Source organism: Callorhinus ursinus, unplaced genomic scaffold (genome assembly GCF_003265705.2).
Source record: "Callorhinus ursinus isolate GAN/ISIS: 27379988/994484 unplaced genomic scaffold, GSC_fseal_2.0 scaffold24, whole genome shotgun sequence".
NCBI lineage: Eukaryota > Metazoa > Chordata > Mammalia > Carnivora > Otariidae > Callorhinus > Callorhinus ursinus.
In genome coordinates, this window is record NW_027397086.1 from 6,720,508 (window position 1) to 6,735,323 (window position 14,816).

Consider the following 14,816-nt stretch of genomic DNA (forward strand, 5'->3'; position numbering starts at 1 on the left):
GCCTTAAGGTAATAATACCTGAAAATATTAATGGCCACCTTGAAAAACAGTTTGGCTGTTCCTCAGGACGTTAAACATAGAATTGGGGGCCTGGCTGGCTCAATCAGTAGAGTGTACGACTCTTGATCTTGGATTTGTGAGTTCGAGTCCCACACTGGGTGCAGAGATTACTTTAAAAACATTTCAGGGCAAGGGTTGGGAGTTCAAGCCCCACGGTGGGTGTGGAGCCTACTTAAAATTAAAAAAAAAAAAAAAAGTCTTAGGGATGCCTTCGTTACGTGTCTGCTTTTGGCTCGGGTCATGATCCCGGGGTCCTGGGATCGAGCTCCGCATCGGGCTCCCTGCTCAGTGGGGAGTCTGCTTCTCCCTCACCCTCTGCCTCTGCCCTCCACTCGTGCTCTCTCTCTCTCTCAACTAAATAAATAAAATCTTAAAAAAATTTTTTTAAAAACCCATAGAATTACCAATTACCATAGGACCTAATAATTGTACCGCTAGGTAGAATTATTCTCCAAAGATTACTTCTCCAAAGAACCAAAAATAGGTATTCAAACAAAGGCTTGTATATGAATATTCACAACAGCACGATTCACAATAGTCTCAAGGTGGAACCAACCCAAATGTCCATCAACTGATAGATACACAAAAGTTGATACCTTCATATGATGGAATATTATTGAGCCATAAGAAGGAATGGAGTACTGACACCTGCTACAACATGGATGAACCTTGACAACATGATGCTAAGTGATAGAAGCCAGGCACAGAAGGCCACATGTTGTATGATTCCATTTATTAATATCCAGAAGAGGCACATCCACAGACAGAAAGCAGATTAGCGGTTGCCAGGACTTGGGAGGGGGAAAATGGGGAGTGACTGTTTAATGGGCGCAGGGTTTCCTTTTGGAGCGATGAAATGTTCTGGAACTAAGTCGTGGTGATGGTTGCACAACACTGTGAATGTACTAAGAGCCACTGGATTGTAAACTTAAAAATGGTTAAAATGGTAAATGTATGTGCAGTTTATCACCATAATAAAAGATAGGAATGAAGACCTTTCATTGGACACCTACTACATCCCAGTTTCCATGTGTATCACACCCTTTCATAATACCTGTGTATGGAGGGGCTAGTTACCTCCAGAGTCCTTACCGTGGCCTTCAAGGCCGATGTGAGCTGACAGCCTCCCCGCAACCCTATCGCTTGCAACTCCTTCCTTCTTTGGGTCACTCCACTCCAGCCTCAGGGCCTTTGCAGATGTGGTACCCTCATCCCGAAACCCTTATCCCTGGCACTCCCTTGGTTCATTCCCTCATGTTACTTTCCTCTGAGAAGCCTTTCCCGACTACCCACTTCCCCTTACTCTGTCCCCTTATCTAGTGGCTTTGTTCTTCTTTATCATACCTATTACCATCTGAAGTATTATATTTGTGCTTGCTTATTTTTTCCCTTACTCTACTGAAGGAACCATTAGAGACAGGAACTTTGTCTAGTTCCCTCCTATACCACAGGATGGTGCCTGCCTGGCCCATAGTAGATGCTCTGTAAATATCTGTTGGATCACTGAGCCTGCATTTTGCAGACATGCTGGAGCACAGGGCTAAGAACATGGCGTCTGCCACCTGAGTTAGTAGCTGTGAGATGGTGGGCCACTCAACCTTTCCCCGCCACTCCCCGAGCTGGCTCAGCCAGCCCACCCTGGGCTCCAGGCTCTTGGGACACAGCTCTTTGTGGCTCAAGCAACAAACACCCCAGGCCTCATGACTACTCAGCTCTCACTGAAGCCACCAGGACTCAGGTGAGTTCGTGGCTCTGTTGGGCTTTCTGTCCAACGCCCGCGAGCGTCCCAGAGCCCTCTGGGGAAGGGCCATAGGTACTCCATTTCTGTTCTGAGCTGTCAGACACCTGTTTGAGTCTCTGGCGTCTGTCACACCCTGGGTGACAGCTGGAGGTGTAGGAGAAATAGATTGAAGTACATTCCCGAGCTTCTCTGCTAGATGAGAAGGCAGCAGGATGGGCTCTGAGAGCACAGAGGAAGACACCTATGCCAACTGCTCAGGGAGGGACCCCTTGGGGGACATCTCTAAGGAGAAGGGCATTCCAGGGAGAGCAAACCAGATAGGTAAAGACAAGCAAAGGCCTGGCACTTGGAGAAGGTTCACTCTGGCTGGTGCTTGCGGGACCCTGGGGTGGCAGGAGGTTAGGCTGGGGTGGCAGAGACCAGCTCATGGAGGACCCTGAAAGCTGGCTGAGGATCTTGGCTTCTTCCTGGGGAGTCACGGAAGGGTTTGAAGCAGGGGAGAGCCAGGGTCAGATCTGCATTCCAGGAAGCTCACTTGGGAGGCTTTGTGGATAGACGGTGGATGGAGGAGGCAAGCCGGGGGCACAGAGCCCAGGAGGAGACATCTACTGAGAACTCACAAAGTGCTGGGGCAGTGTGGGGCAGTGGTGAGGCACACAGCCATGGGCCATCTCCAGCTGTGTGCCCTTGGGTAGATTACTTAAACTCTCTGTGCCTCAGTTTCCTCATCTGTAAAATGAGAGTACTACTAGTGTCTACCCAGCAAAGGACTGTGTGAGGACTGAGAGACGGGATACCAGGAATGCGCTCAGTCCAGTGCCGGGAGCCCACAGCGTAGTCTGTACGTTGTAGCCGTTATTATTACTGACAATGGTCCTGAAAGGGGGTTGTTTATGTGTTCATTTCTCCATGGCGATGCGGTGGTAGATATTCTCAGCAGTGTCCTACAGATGGGACAACTGAGCCCTGGAGCCATCAGATGACTTGTTCGAGGGGATCAGAGCCTGGTGTGGGTAGACTTCCAGTCCCCTGGGGGATGAGGAGGGTGGGGAAGGAGAAAGCTACGGGTGGAAGCTTTGTCCCGGGCCTTCTGTGGGTGGAGTGTACTCTGGGCACCGCGGGGCAATCCTCCCCTGCCTGTGAACGCTGACAGCCAGCCTAGGGGTCCCACACATTCCTAAGAGCTTGGGCAGTGCCTCAAGCCTGCTTTCTCTTCGAGACTCCTGGGCCCCCTTCCCAGCTCTGCTGTGGACCGCTAGTCACCCCCACGCACTCCCCAGCGGGTAGATGTGGTTGTGTTCTGTGTGGCCAGGCCACAGAGGCCTCCTCCTGGGGACCCACTCATCACCCCGGCATCCACCCCCACCGGGAGCAGCCTCCCTATCAGACTGCAACATTCCTTCTCTCCTCAGATGAGGTGCTACGTCCTGGCGGGGGGCAGCCGAGGCCCTGACACCTCAGCTGCCAGGAGCCTAGGCGAGGCCCTTCCTCTGGTGATGACTGGAGCCCGTGGTGCTTGATTGGAGGCTGCAAAGCACCGTGGTGGGGAGCCTCAAACCCCAGCTCCTCCATTCCCCTGCATGGCCTTGACCCCTCTGAGTCTCTGCACCCTCCTCTGCAAAACGGGGAGGACAACAGCCTCATAAGCCCAACCTGAGGCTGACATGAGTCCACGTGCGCAGAGCAGCCGTCACCAAACCTGGCACAGAGTCACGGCTCTTTAGGTGGTACTTGCTATCCAGGTAGCCGCCCAACCCTCCCTCACATCGGCGCGCCATTTTCTACGTCTCTCTCCTCATGTCACAACCCCCTCTTAAAGGGGAGAAATCTGAGCATCAGAGAAGACTGGAGGCTTGCCCAGGGTCAATATGAACAGCCTGACTCCAAATTTTGGTTTACTTGCTGTTCATCCCATGACCACCCATCCTCACCAGGTGAGGGCTTCTCCAACAGCAACCGAACTGTGACCGAGAAGGGGGCCCTGGGTTGGGTCGCAGGGGGGGCAGTAGAGGGCCTGGCCCACTCTGCCCTGGGCATGAGGGCTGTCCCTGCCTCAGGCCTCCCCCCCACCTCTCTCTACAGCCTCACTCAGCACACACTGCTGCCAAAGACCCCAGAAGTGTGGGTGGTTCGTGCTTAAAAACATCCCTAGGTACTTGCAAGGAAATCCTACAATGAGATGGCAAGAGGGCATACTTGAGATTTTTCCGAAGAAAGATGGATAAGTTTGGCCACAGTGGGAAGAGGGGGGGCGCGGTTCAAGCTGTGAAATGTTCCAGAAATGAGCAGATTCAAATTGTGTCACCTTGAGGTGGAGTCTTCTCTCTTCTCTCCTGGCCAGTCCCGACGCCCTGAAAGCACGTTTCCAGGTCCTCCTGCAGGCAAAGATGTCCCCCAGAGCCCACTGCCAGCTCGACACTTCCCTGAATGGCACAGGACCCCCACACTGAAGCCATCCAAAACTGGACCCGGCATCTTTTCTCAACTGATGTCTACCTACCCTCCCACCCACCCCAGGTCTCTGAGCCTCCCTTTTTACACCAGACAAGCCATCAGTCACGTTCTTCCAATTCTTTATCCTGAATATCTCCCATCTCTCTCTCCGACTCCCCGTCCGTTCCATGACCACAGCCCTGAGTTCAGACCCCATTAACTGCTTCTGGGAACACAGCAGCCTCCTCTCTGCTGGCTTAATCTCCCAAAAGCTCCTCTTTGATGATCTGTGACTCTCTTGCTCCACAAACCTCCATGGCTCTCTGTACCTCCGTGAGTTCTCACTGGGGGATGTGCCTTGGGAATTACCTAGAACGCACTTGGAAAATGCAGACGCGCTGGCCTTAGTCCACACTTGTAATCTCAGACTCTCAGGTACCCGAGGCCATTTGGATGCCTACTGGAAGCTGAGCATCCTGGAACTCCAGGACTCTCCAAACTCCTCCATCTGACTCTTTTGACCTTCAGTGGTTAAGCCTGGTCCTGGGGGCACCAGCAGCAGGGTTGTGTAAGATTCTGGATTCAAGTGCTGGGCACGGGGCTTGGCACACAGGATGTCTCTCAGTACTTTGTTCTAGGTGCCCCAGCCAACGGGAATGTCGGGACAAGAATTTCCCTGTAGAGAGACCCTGTGGGGCCTGGCGTGGCCCCACGCTCTTTGTGTACAGAAGGACTTCATTACTTGTATTCCCTGTCTGCCCTGAGCCTGTTTTCAATTACACCCACAGGCGGAAACTCCCAGAGCAGAGGCGCAGCAACACCTAAGCCCCCGGGACCAGCCCGGCCTAGAAGATCTGATGCAGCCTGCGACACGTCTGCCTGCCTGCCTTCAGCCCCCCTGCTCCCCCCTGGCCCAGTTCCCACAAGCCTTGGCCTTCCCTCTGTCCTTGGGCCCCTGGTCAGTGGCGGGGATGACCAAAGACCCCCTTTCCACATCTGGATGCATGGAGGAAGTGAGGCACCTTTCACGGATGGGGAAACAGGTAGCAAGGGGGAATTCTCAGCCACATTCCAAGGACATATTAGCAGAATGCAGGTTCCCAGAGGTCTCTGGTGCCACGCCTGGGTTTCATGTGGTTACCTGTCTGTCCATCCCAAACTCCGAGCTGGGCAGCCCCTCAGAGATGCCAGGGAAGCTGTGAACTCCCTCTCCCACTCCCATGCTGGACAAAGCACTTCCCTAGATGAAAACTCCTGTTTAGGATAGACAGACCTTGCCATAAACATGAAATGAAAACGCACTGAGTGAGGAGCTGCCCGAGACCACAGAGTTCTGTGGTGAGTACTGGGGTTGAGTTGCCCCTGTACCCCAGAAAGTATGGGGCAGGAGGGGGTACTGGACCTCCCAGGAGCAGGAAGCCTAAGGAGAGGGCCAACTTAACCCTTTAGGGCTCTAGCTAGATAGACTTCAAGTCCCAGGCTGGCCCTGGAAGGGCTCTCCCCCTCCCCCAAATCGGAGAGGCTTGAAGAGGAAGGATGGTTATGGGGGAGGGAGAGGGTGATTATGAAAACAGCTCTCCCTGTAGAGCCAGCAGGAGACCGGCTGTGCTGAGGAATGCGGAGTAAATTCACCCATCACTTGATTTTTATTTTTCCCAGCTGGCTGAAGTGGTGTGGGGTGGGAGGTGTCTGAGGGAGGGCTGTGCTGTGTCCCCCAGCTGCTTCATCCTCCAGGCTCTAGAGTACGCCTCCCTACCCCACCAGCCCCAGCTTGCCCTGGGACAACGAAACACACACACACACACACACATACACACACACACACACACACACACACAACCTAGCAAGTGTTTGGCTGACTCACTACATAAACAGGGTGTTCAGTTTTCTTTGTCTTTGCTTTGTTTTGAGTGCTAGCCCTCCTCCACAAGCTCTACACGCATGGCTCGGAGGATGCCCAGGACCAAATATTCCTCCCAGCCAGAGAGACGGGAGGGGCAAAGCGCTGATCAGGTTATGTGGGGTTTTTGGCTCACTGCTCCCCCACCTGAGCCAGGTCAGGGAATCCAAGAAGGCCCTACACGGAGAGGAAGTTGGCAGACATTGTTTTTCAGACGGGGAAACTGAAGCCCGCAGGCAGGCAGTGACTTGCCCAAGGTCACACAACCAAAGAATAACAAAGGGCCAGAACCCAGGTTTTTTGATTCACAAGCTAGCCACATCTCTATATACTCTAGTTTCTCATCTGTACAGTAGGGATGATACTCATTCCCTTCTTGTCTTTGGAGCACATGGTCAGAACTGCAACTCACTTGCTTTCATCCCCTGAGCCGGATCTTCAGGATGAGGGACTTCTGGTGCCCAGTGCTCATGCACTTACTGTGTGGCTCGTGGCTTCTGCCCTTTACCTTGCCTCTGGACAGTGCAGCCTCACCTTCTGCCCAGGAAAGAGGCTGGAGCAACATCAAGAAAAGCCACTCCATGAAGGAGTGAGCAGGGCCTTACCTTCTTCCCTCGTTCATTCCCAGTCCCATCCTTGTCCTAACTGGGTTATTTCCAGAACGCCCTCAAGGGGGCCCTGCTCTGACTGGCTCTTTCAGGTTCCCCTAGTAAGATTCTGTAATCACAGCATGATTTATTGGGCACCTACTAGGTACCAGGTGTGGTGCTACACATTTTACAGGCACGACCTCGCAAAAGATCACCAACCGTAGGAAGTGGGAACTCTTGTTATTCCCATATATATAAGTGAGGAAACGGAGACTGGCAGAGGTGAAAGGCCCAAGATCACCCAGCTGAGAGGTGGAGGGGGATTTGAACTCAGGTTGGCTTGACAGCGCAGCAGATCCTTTTAGCCACAACTGAGAAGACTTCAGGTGCCTTCTGGAAACACGGTGTCCTCCAGAGGGTGCATTAGATTCCTGGCAGGACTACCGAGGCCAGGCGAGTGACCAAGCCCACTTGGTTCATTGGGTAGGTACTCTGGGTTCCCAGCACGGCCGGAAAGCCTTGGCTCAGGGTCTGCTGCAAACCTGGGAGTCCCTGGGTAGCGGTTACCCAGGGGTCTGCCCGACGTGGGTCAGCCTCCCATGGAAACTTTGGCCCAGATTTCCAGGCGCCCTTGCCCAGCGCTCCTGGGAATCCCTAGGCTGGGGACTGCATCTCTTGTCTGCGCCCCTTCCAAACTCCCAGGCTCCCCTCTTCCTGGCCCTGGGTTTCAGTGCTGATCTCCTCCCCGCGCTGAACTGGGTCCCAGAGCCCTTTCCTGAGACCCCCAGGTCCCAAATACCCCTACCATCTCCAGCGCTTCTTCCCCCTCTCCCTGGGTCGTGGCCCAAGTGGCTTTCGTGCTGAGCCCGTCGGGTCTCCCCTCTCCTGGTCCTCCGCTCCTGGCCCCGACACCCTCCTTGGTCCGCACCCCAGCCACAGCGCCCCCTCGCGCCCGGCTCCCCGCGGAGCTGAGCCCCGGTCGGAGGGCCGCACCATACCTTACTGTCAGCGCGCACCCGGCCGGCGCGCGGCGGCAGCAGCAGCAGCAGCAGCAGCAGCGGCGGCAGCAGGAGCAGGGGCAGTGGCCGGGGCCCGGGCCGGGACAGGAGGGCGGCCGCGGCCATGGCGGGATGGGCACGGTGGGCACGGACAGCCGCGTGCGGACGCTGGGAAGCGCGGGCGGCACTGCGAGCTCGGTGCGCAGCCAGCAAAGGCCGCGCGGCGCGCCCCCCGCCCCGCGCCCCCTCCCGCGCCGCCGGGGGCGGAGCTAGGGTGGAGGGGGCATCCCGCCCCGCCCGGCCCTCTGCGGGGCCTCTTCGCCATTGGGCGGCTCTCCAAAGGGCATCCCTGCGAGGACACAAAAAAGGGTCTTGTTCCGAGTCCCCAGGAGCAGCGGGGCCGATAAGCGGAGCGCGGTCCCCACACGGACGGAGGTCTTGCTCTGTGAGATGCTCTGTGGGCGTGTCCCTTCACCTCTTTGAGCCTCAGTTTCCTCATTTGTAAAATGGGGGAAATAGTGCTCTCCTTTTGGAGTGGTTGTTAAGTTCAGATGAGTGATGTTTCCAGGGCAGGTGAGCCTTTGAGCTCTCCCAACACCCAGACCCCGCCAGCTCTACCCTTCTCACGGCTCAGACCCCCCTCTCCCGCATGTTTTTTTTTTCCTCTTCCCTCCAAAATCCCGCCCGGCGACCCCCAACTAAACTCCAGTAGCTCCCGGCTTTAAACACCCTTCCTCCTCCCCATCCTCAGGAGGGAGTGCTTCATTTCTCTGGTTCCTAGGCAGCAAAACTTTCAAAAAGGAGCCGCCTCCCGTCGCACTCCTCAGGTTCCCTGCCCATCCCCTCGCTCCATGGCTCTTCGGTCTCACGTGGAGGTGCCTTGCTGAGGTCCTCTGGAGCTCCTGTAAGCGCACCCAAGGCGGCACCTCTTTACCTTCCCAGAATCGAGAGTTCTGGATCATGCCTCCTTCTCAAACCCTCCCCTCTCTCGGTTTCTTTCGGATTCCCCGTATTATCTCACACTTTGCAGGTCCTTCCACCTCTGCGCACCCCACAGGGGGCCAGACGCCCTTCTCTTTCCTCTCCATGCTGACTCCGTAGGTGACCCTCCCTTGAACCCAAGACAGTCCCACCTGTGTGTCTGTTTACCAGCCCTTGTAAACTTCAACTGCTCAGAAAGGAACCTTTAACTGTGCCTCAAATGTCCTACCTTACCACTACTCTCAAGCACTTCCCCTCATGCATATCCCTTCCCCTGCTCCTTTTCTTCATAGAATTTACTGCCCCATGAAACTTTCTAGTTGGTATGTGTGTTTCCTTGCAACCTTTCTGCCTTCCTTTGTGGGAGGACGTACCTCAGCAGTGCACAGACCTTGTGCACGAACAGCTACCTGAGTAGTCTGGAAGTGTGGTCCCAGGAGCCTCAGCATCACCTGGGAACTTAGAAATGCAAATTCTCAGGCCCTACCCCAGATCTCAGGAAGCAGAATCTCTAGAGATGGGGCCCAGCAATCTGTTTTAACAAGCCCGCCAGAGGATTTATAATTTGAGAGCTACTGGGTTAGCACAAGGTCTGGTGCTCCCTAACTCTGAGCTGCAGCAAGTCACGTGCAGCTGGTGTTCAGTACAGATTAGCTTCTTTCATGACTAGAGATCTGGGCACGTGTCAAAACCAGGGCTGGATTAGTATAAAACATGAATATGCTGTGTGTTCTTGTTTTTTTTGTTGTTTGTTTGTTTTGTGTTTTTTTTTTTTTAAGATTTTATTTATTTGAGGGGGGGGTGGCAGAAGAGGGAGAAGAATACTCCCTGCTGAGCAGGAAGCCAGATGCAGGGCTTGATCCCAGACCCTGGGATCCTGACCTGAGCTGAAGGCAGAAGCTTAACCGACTGAGCCACCCAGATACCTCTGGTGTGTTCTTATGTGCATAGACTATCTGTGAATGGACACACTATAAACCAGTATCGTGGTTATTGCTCAGGAGGGAAACCAGTTGTTGGGAAACAGTAAGGAGAAAGGTTTACTTTTCACTGAATACTTTTTTTGCATCTGGGAATTTTGTAATGTATGCCCTATCTATTCAAATTATAGACAAAATGTACTTAAAACAAATAGAACCACACAGGGATTCTCTTTCTCAGCCTGGCTCTGGTTCTCCGGCTAGGCTCTGGAAGAAAAAGACCACTGTCACCCCAAACTCTGCCCTCTGCTGGCTGTTCCACAAGACGGCCCCACAGTCTCTGCTTTCCTCCTTTTCACCCTTCTCTGCTGCCCTTCTTTCTCTCAGCAGGCTCCAGTCCCCATGGATTCTCTCAGGTCCCACTTGGCCTTGGGACCTTTGCATATGCTGTTCCTTCCTCCTGAAACTCTCTCTCTGCTCAGTCTTACTCACTCCTACTCATTCTTCCCATCTTATTTCAATGTTCCTTATCCCGGAAAGCCTCCTCTGATCATCACCCCCCGACAAAAACGAACGCTGCCACACATTCCCGCAGCACCAGAAACTTCTAGGTGTGTTCTCACTTGTAGAACTTACGTGCACTTGTGGGTTTGTGTGGTTATCTGATCTGATTAGTGTCTGTCTCCACCACCACTGGGCAAAGCCCCCATGATGGGGCTCAAACCTGCTTTGTTCTTAAGTGTATCCCTGTTTCGTCCTGTTCCTCTGTCTGGTCCTCTGGCCTCAGGACCACTCCCCTGAAGATCCCTCCATATTCTTCGATACTTTCCTTTCCAGCTCTTCTGTCAGGAGTCCTGCCGGTGATGGGAGTCTTTTCCATCAGTCTTCCTGAGCCTGTTTCCTCATTTGTAAATTGAGGGGAAGTACTGACTTCTCAGGATGGTTAGGGAGGTGGGGAGCACTGTAGGGAAAAGATCCCATCATAGGTGCCAGGCACATGGCAGGGGCCTACCTCATAGGACTCTATATGTTTAGGACAGTAGCTGGGGTCTCAGCATATTGTCATTTCCCTCACCTTTCTCAGTTTCATGGTAATTGACTCTTCCCAAGGAGCATTTTCAGAGGAGAGGTGAATGGGAATTAGGATAGCTCTTTAACGGAACAGGTCCCATTTATTAGGCCAGGCCTTATATTAGTTGCTTTGCATGCATCATGTTAATTCTCATAACAATCCTGTGAAGTAGCGGCTCTCATTATTTTCCCTCCCTCCCCTTAGAAACCAGGACTTTGAGGCTCAGAAGTAACATGCCCAAGGTCACGGTTACTAAGTAGAAAAGTCTGATCTGTTTTATTCATCCTTTCACTCACTCGGCAATTACTTATTGAGTGTCTACTATGTTCAGGCTCTGTGCTCAGCAGCTGGGGCTATAATGATGAGGGAGAGAAGAAAGGGCTTTGACTATCAGATCTAGGAAAGCTTTCAGGAGGAAGTGGCAACAAAGCCGGAGTCTGAAGGAAGAAGATGAGTTGCTTCTAAGGGCTGGGTATTTGGCGAATTTTTTGGTCCATCTTTGAGAGTCAACTTAGAATCTGTCCACCACTGAAACCCCAGGCCTTCAGGAGGTTTCTGCAGTACCACTTAATCTCTGACTGGATCTCCAAGGAAAGGGAATTCACTACCTCCAGAGGACTGTGATAGAAAGGGAAGCTCTGAAGGCACCTGGGTGGCTCAGTTGGTTAGGTATCTTGCCTTCAGCTCAAGTCATGATCCCAGGGTCCTGGGATCGAGCCCCACATTGGATTCCCTGCTCGCCAGGAAGCCTGCTTCTCCCTCGCCTCCTGCCTGCCGCTCCCCCTGCTTGTGCTCTCTCTGTGTCAAATAAATAAATAAAATCTTAAAAAAAAAGAGAGAGAGAGAAAGAAAGGCAAGTTCTGGAAGGCCTAGGAAAGCCATATGGTCCTGACACATTTTAGAACCCAGAACTGAGGGTATGACCCAGAGGATCCATCTCCTCTGCCCCCTCCCCCTCACACCACACTAAAGGCTTTCCTCCCCCCATCTGGGGCTGGGGAATGGTAGTAGGGAAGCAATTAGCTCAACAGAGCTGTAAGGGAACACAGACAGGATCTAGATTAGATGTCCCCTGGTGGGAAGTATTTAAAAATGTGTCCCTGAGGATATATTTGAACAGGATCTTGAAAGATGAATAGGAGTTTGGGAGTGGGTTGAATGAAGCCAGCAGAGTTCCAGCTTGAAGGAGCCAAGGTGCAGGTTCTGATGTCTGACCCACTAGGGTCAAACCCACTAGGTTTGGAATCCCCATCACTGCTGGGTGACTTCATCAGTGTATCACAGAGACAATACTGGAGCTACCTCATAGAGCAGGTGTAAGGTTTGGGCAACACAGTGTTAATGTAAATCTCTCAGAAAAGTGGCCAGCACTTTTCTGATTAAAGATACAATACAGGTTAACCAATGTTGGTAAGGAACAGCCACCTTCAAAGTGCAAGGAAGCGTTGCAAAACATTCTGTGTAGCAGGTGAGGGAAGCGGTGTGATGAGAAACGTGGTCAGGGGTTAGACCAGGCAGGGGTGTGAATGCCAGGATAAGGATTTTTAAAAAATTAAGCAAGGAATGAGAGAAGAGGCAATGGATTGGTAGGGCGGGATTCAGGGGTGGTGAGGAAGGGGCAGCCACCAGGAAGCTGTGGCATGACCCGCAGAGGAGAGGCGGGCAAAGCACCAGAGCTCTTGTTCTTTGTCTTCAAACAGGCCAGGTAGGGCTTAGTTACACCTGGGGCAGCAGCCAGGATGGGTCTTTCCCTGAGAGGGTCGCCGAAGGCGGTTCCTCGGGCCGGCCCAGAGGCTGGTGGCCGTGCGCCACCTGGTGGCTGCAGAAGTTAGGCTCAGCCCGGAGTAGGGGAGACCGCAAAATCCGGCCTTTTGCTCCGGGAAACTGAGGCGGGGAGCGCGGCGGGGGTAGGGTGGGGTTTGTGATCTTTCGATTGGACTTCGTCCCTATTCTAACCCCACTTTACAGATAGGGTAACCAAGGAGAAGGGAAGGCGAACAAGGCGGGGTAAGGAGTTTCTCAAGCGGAGCGCTTCAAGACACCAGGAGTCAAGAGCCTGAGAATTTCTTTAATGGCATCAATGGCCTGGAGGTTTATTTTCCATTCTGTTGGGCGGGGGAAAATGAAAGAGGAGGAAGAGAAACCGTTGTCTTTCCCGCCCACCCGGAGGTAAAAGGCTTTTAAGAGTACCCCGGAAAGCAGAGTTTTATAGATTCCATTTGCATACGAACGTAGTCACCTGGAGTTAAGCTTCGGGCCTTTAATCTCTGGTCCAATTTGTCCCGAAGCCGCGGAGGAAGTCCCTCGTGAAATACCTCCAAACTCCGCCACCATCTAAGCCCCGCCCACAGGGCTGGGCTTCATTGCACGTGCTCACCCAGCTCCTTAGCGATCCGCCCCTAGGAAAGACTCATTGTCTAGGTGGGGGGATACGGGTAGTCGTAGCGTGCTTTGATCTTGGAAAAATCAAATAAAGAGAAGGGGCCTGAAGTAATCTTTGTTAAATTTTCACCCGAAGTTTTTTGTCTCGGTTCGTGACATTCACAGGCCTTGGCCTTCACTTCTCAGCGCTGCTTATCCTTCTTTCCACCCCTTCAATTGGTGGGGTCCCGCGTGGCCGGCCTCGCCCGGCGGACTTCAATTCCCAGCGTGCCCCTCAGGCCCGTGCGTGGTAGCGGCGCGTGACGTCGGGGGAGGGAGCTGGCCAGTGCTGAGGGGGCGCGGCGCGGAGGGGCGCGGAGGGGCGCGGAGCCGGGCGGCTCGGGGCCCAGAGAGCGCGGCGGACGGGAGCCCGCCGGCCCCTGACAGCCCCCTCCCCCCGGCGGACGACGACGACGAGGACGAGGGCGCCGGTCATGGCGGAGCAGCGAACCGAGCGCGGGCCCTGAGCACCACCGCATGGAGCGGGACGAACGGCCGCCTAGCGGAGGGGGAGGCGGCGGGGGCTCGGCGGGGTTCCTAGAGCCGCCCGCCGCGCTCCCTCCGCCGCCGCGCAACGGTGGGTGAGGGGCGTGCGGAACCCGGGCCCAGGAAGAACCGACCGTCTGTCCCTTGCCCCTGGGGTTCCCTTCCTCTCGGCCGACTCTCTGAGCCGGCTCAGAGAAGCCGCAGCGGCTCTGGGTCCCCTCAGCGTGGACCTTCACCCCGGTCCCTTTAGCGCGGACCCTCCCTCCTCCCCCGTGTTCCTCGATGTGGACTCTCCCCCTCCTTCCCCGTTCCCCTCAGCGCGGACCCTCCCCCTGCCCGGTTCCTTCAACCCGGACCTTCTTTTCCCCCTCCCCCCTGTCCCCTCGGCACAGGCCTCCCCTCCCCCCGTCCCCTGTGCGCGAATCCTCCTCCCTCCCCCCAGGTCCCTTCAGCGCCGAGCCCTCCCCTTCCCCTGGGTCCCTTCAGCGCGGACCCTCCCCGGCCCCCCACCTCCGGTCCCGTCAGTGGGGGCTTTCCCTCCCCCCTCGGGTCCCCTGAGCTCCTAGCCTCCCCTTTCTCCCCTCCGAGGGTCCCTTCAGTGCCCTCCCCTCCCCCTCCGTCCCCTCGGCGCCCTCCCACGCGGGTGCCCCCTCCCTCCGCGGACGCCACACCCTCGTCCCCCGTCGTTCTCTGTGCCGTCACCTTTCTGGAGCCGCTTTCCTACTCCTGCAGTCCCGCGCTTCCCCTGCCACCCCCGTATGCACCGCGAGCCTTCCCCTCTGCCCCGACCCCCAGTTCGTTCGCTACCCGCTCAGCGTTTCATTTTCGGACCTCTCGGTGCCTGCTCCACACCCCGTTCCTTTGCTTCTGCCCCCGCCCGTGCTCAGCCCCTTCTCTGCTGGCTCGGATCTCCGGCCCGACCAGGCGCTCGGGACACCTGCCTCTTCCCTCCCTCCCAGCGGCCCGTCCGGGTCCGCGCTTTCCCAAGCTCAGCTCTCCCCTTCCCTTTCGCGGTCCCGGACCCACACGCTGAGAATTCCTCACCTGGCCGGGCGCTTCCTCCCGCTCTCCCCCTGCCCCCACGTCCGGCCCAAGCCCTCGGGTTCCTCCTGGCCGACTTGCCCTCCCCCCCCCCCCCGCCGGCTCCCTTTCTCTGCGGGGTGTTTTATTTGTATCTGTTTGATATTTTCCCCCCTCGGTGTTTGCCGCGGAAT

At 55.1% G+C, this 14,816-nt stretch overlaps 2 protein-coding genes across 8 annotated transcripts in view; one reads left to right on the forward strand and one right to left on the reverse strand.

The window, feature by feature from the left end:
• Positions 1 to 14,816, reverse strand: part of OLFML2A (olfactomedin like 2A) — a 142,124-nt gene that overhangs the window by 21,511 nt on the left and 105,797 nt on the right. The window contains exon 1 of one of the 4 annotated variants that reach the window (XM_025888592.2): positions 7,723 to 7,917. The exons of 1 other annotated variant lie outside the window; for it this stretch is intronic. In XM_025888592.2, coding sequence (XP_025744377.1) covers positions 7,723 to 7,848 — 126 coding nt within the window. In that variant the 5' untranslated portion in view covers positions 7,849 to 7,917. Of the gene's footprint in view, positions 1 to 4,106; positions 4,135 to 7,529; positions 7,602 to 7,722; positions 7,918 to 14,816 lie in introns of those variants that run through there. 2 more of the 4 variants (XM_073905749.1, XM_073905750.1) reach the window with 2 other exon arrangements.
• Positions 13,369 to 14,816, forward strand: part of NR6A1 (nuclear receptor subfamily 6 group A member 1) — a 222,642-nt gene continuing 221,194 nt past the window's right edge. For all 4 annotated transcript variants that reach the window (XR_012382199.1, XM_025888328.2, XM_025888329.2 and 1 more), the window contains exon 1: positions 13,369 to 13,693. Coding sequence is in view for 3 of the 4 variants with exons in the window: in XM_025888328.2 (XP_025744113.1) it covers positions 13,594 to 13,693 (100 nt within the window). In the remaining variant the exon portion in view is untranslated. The remainder of the gene's footprint in view (positions 13,694 to 14,816) is intronic.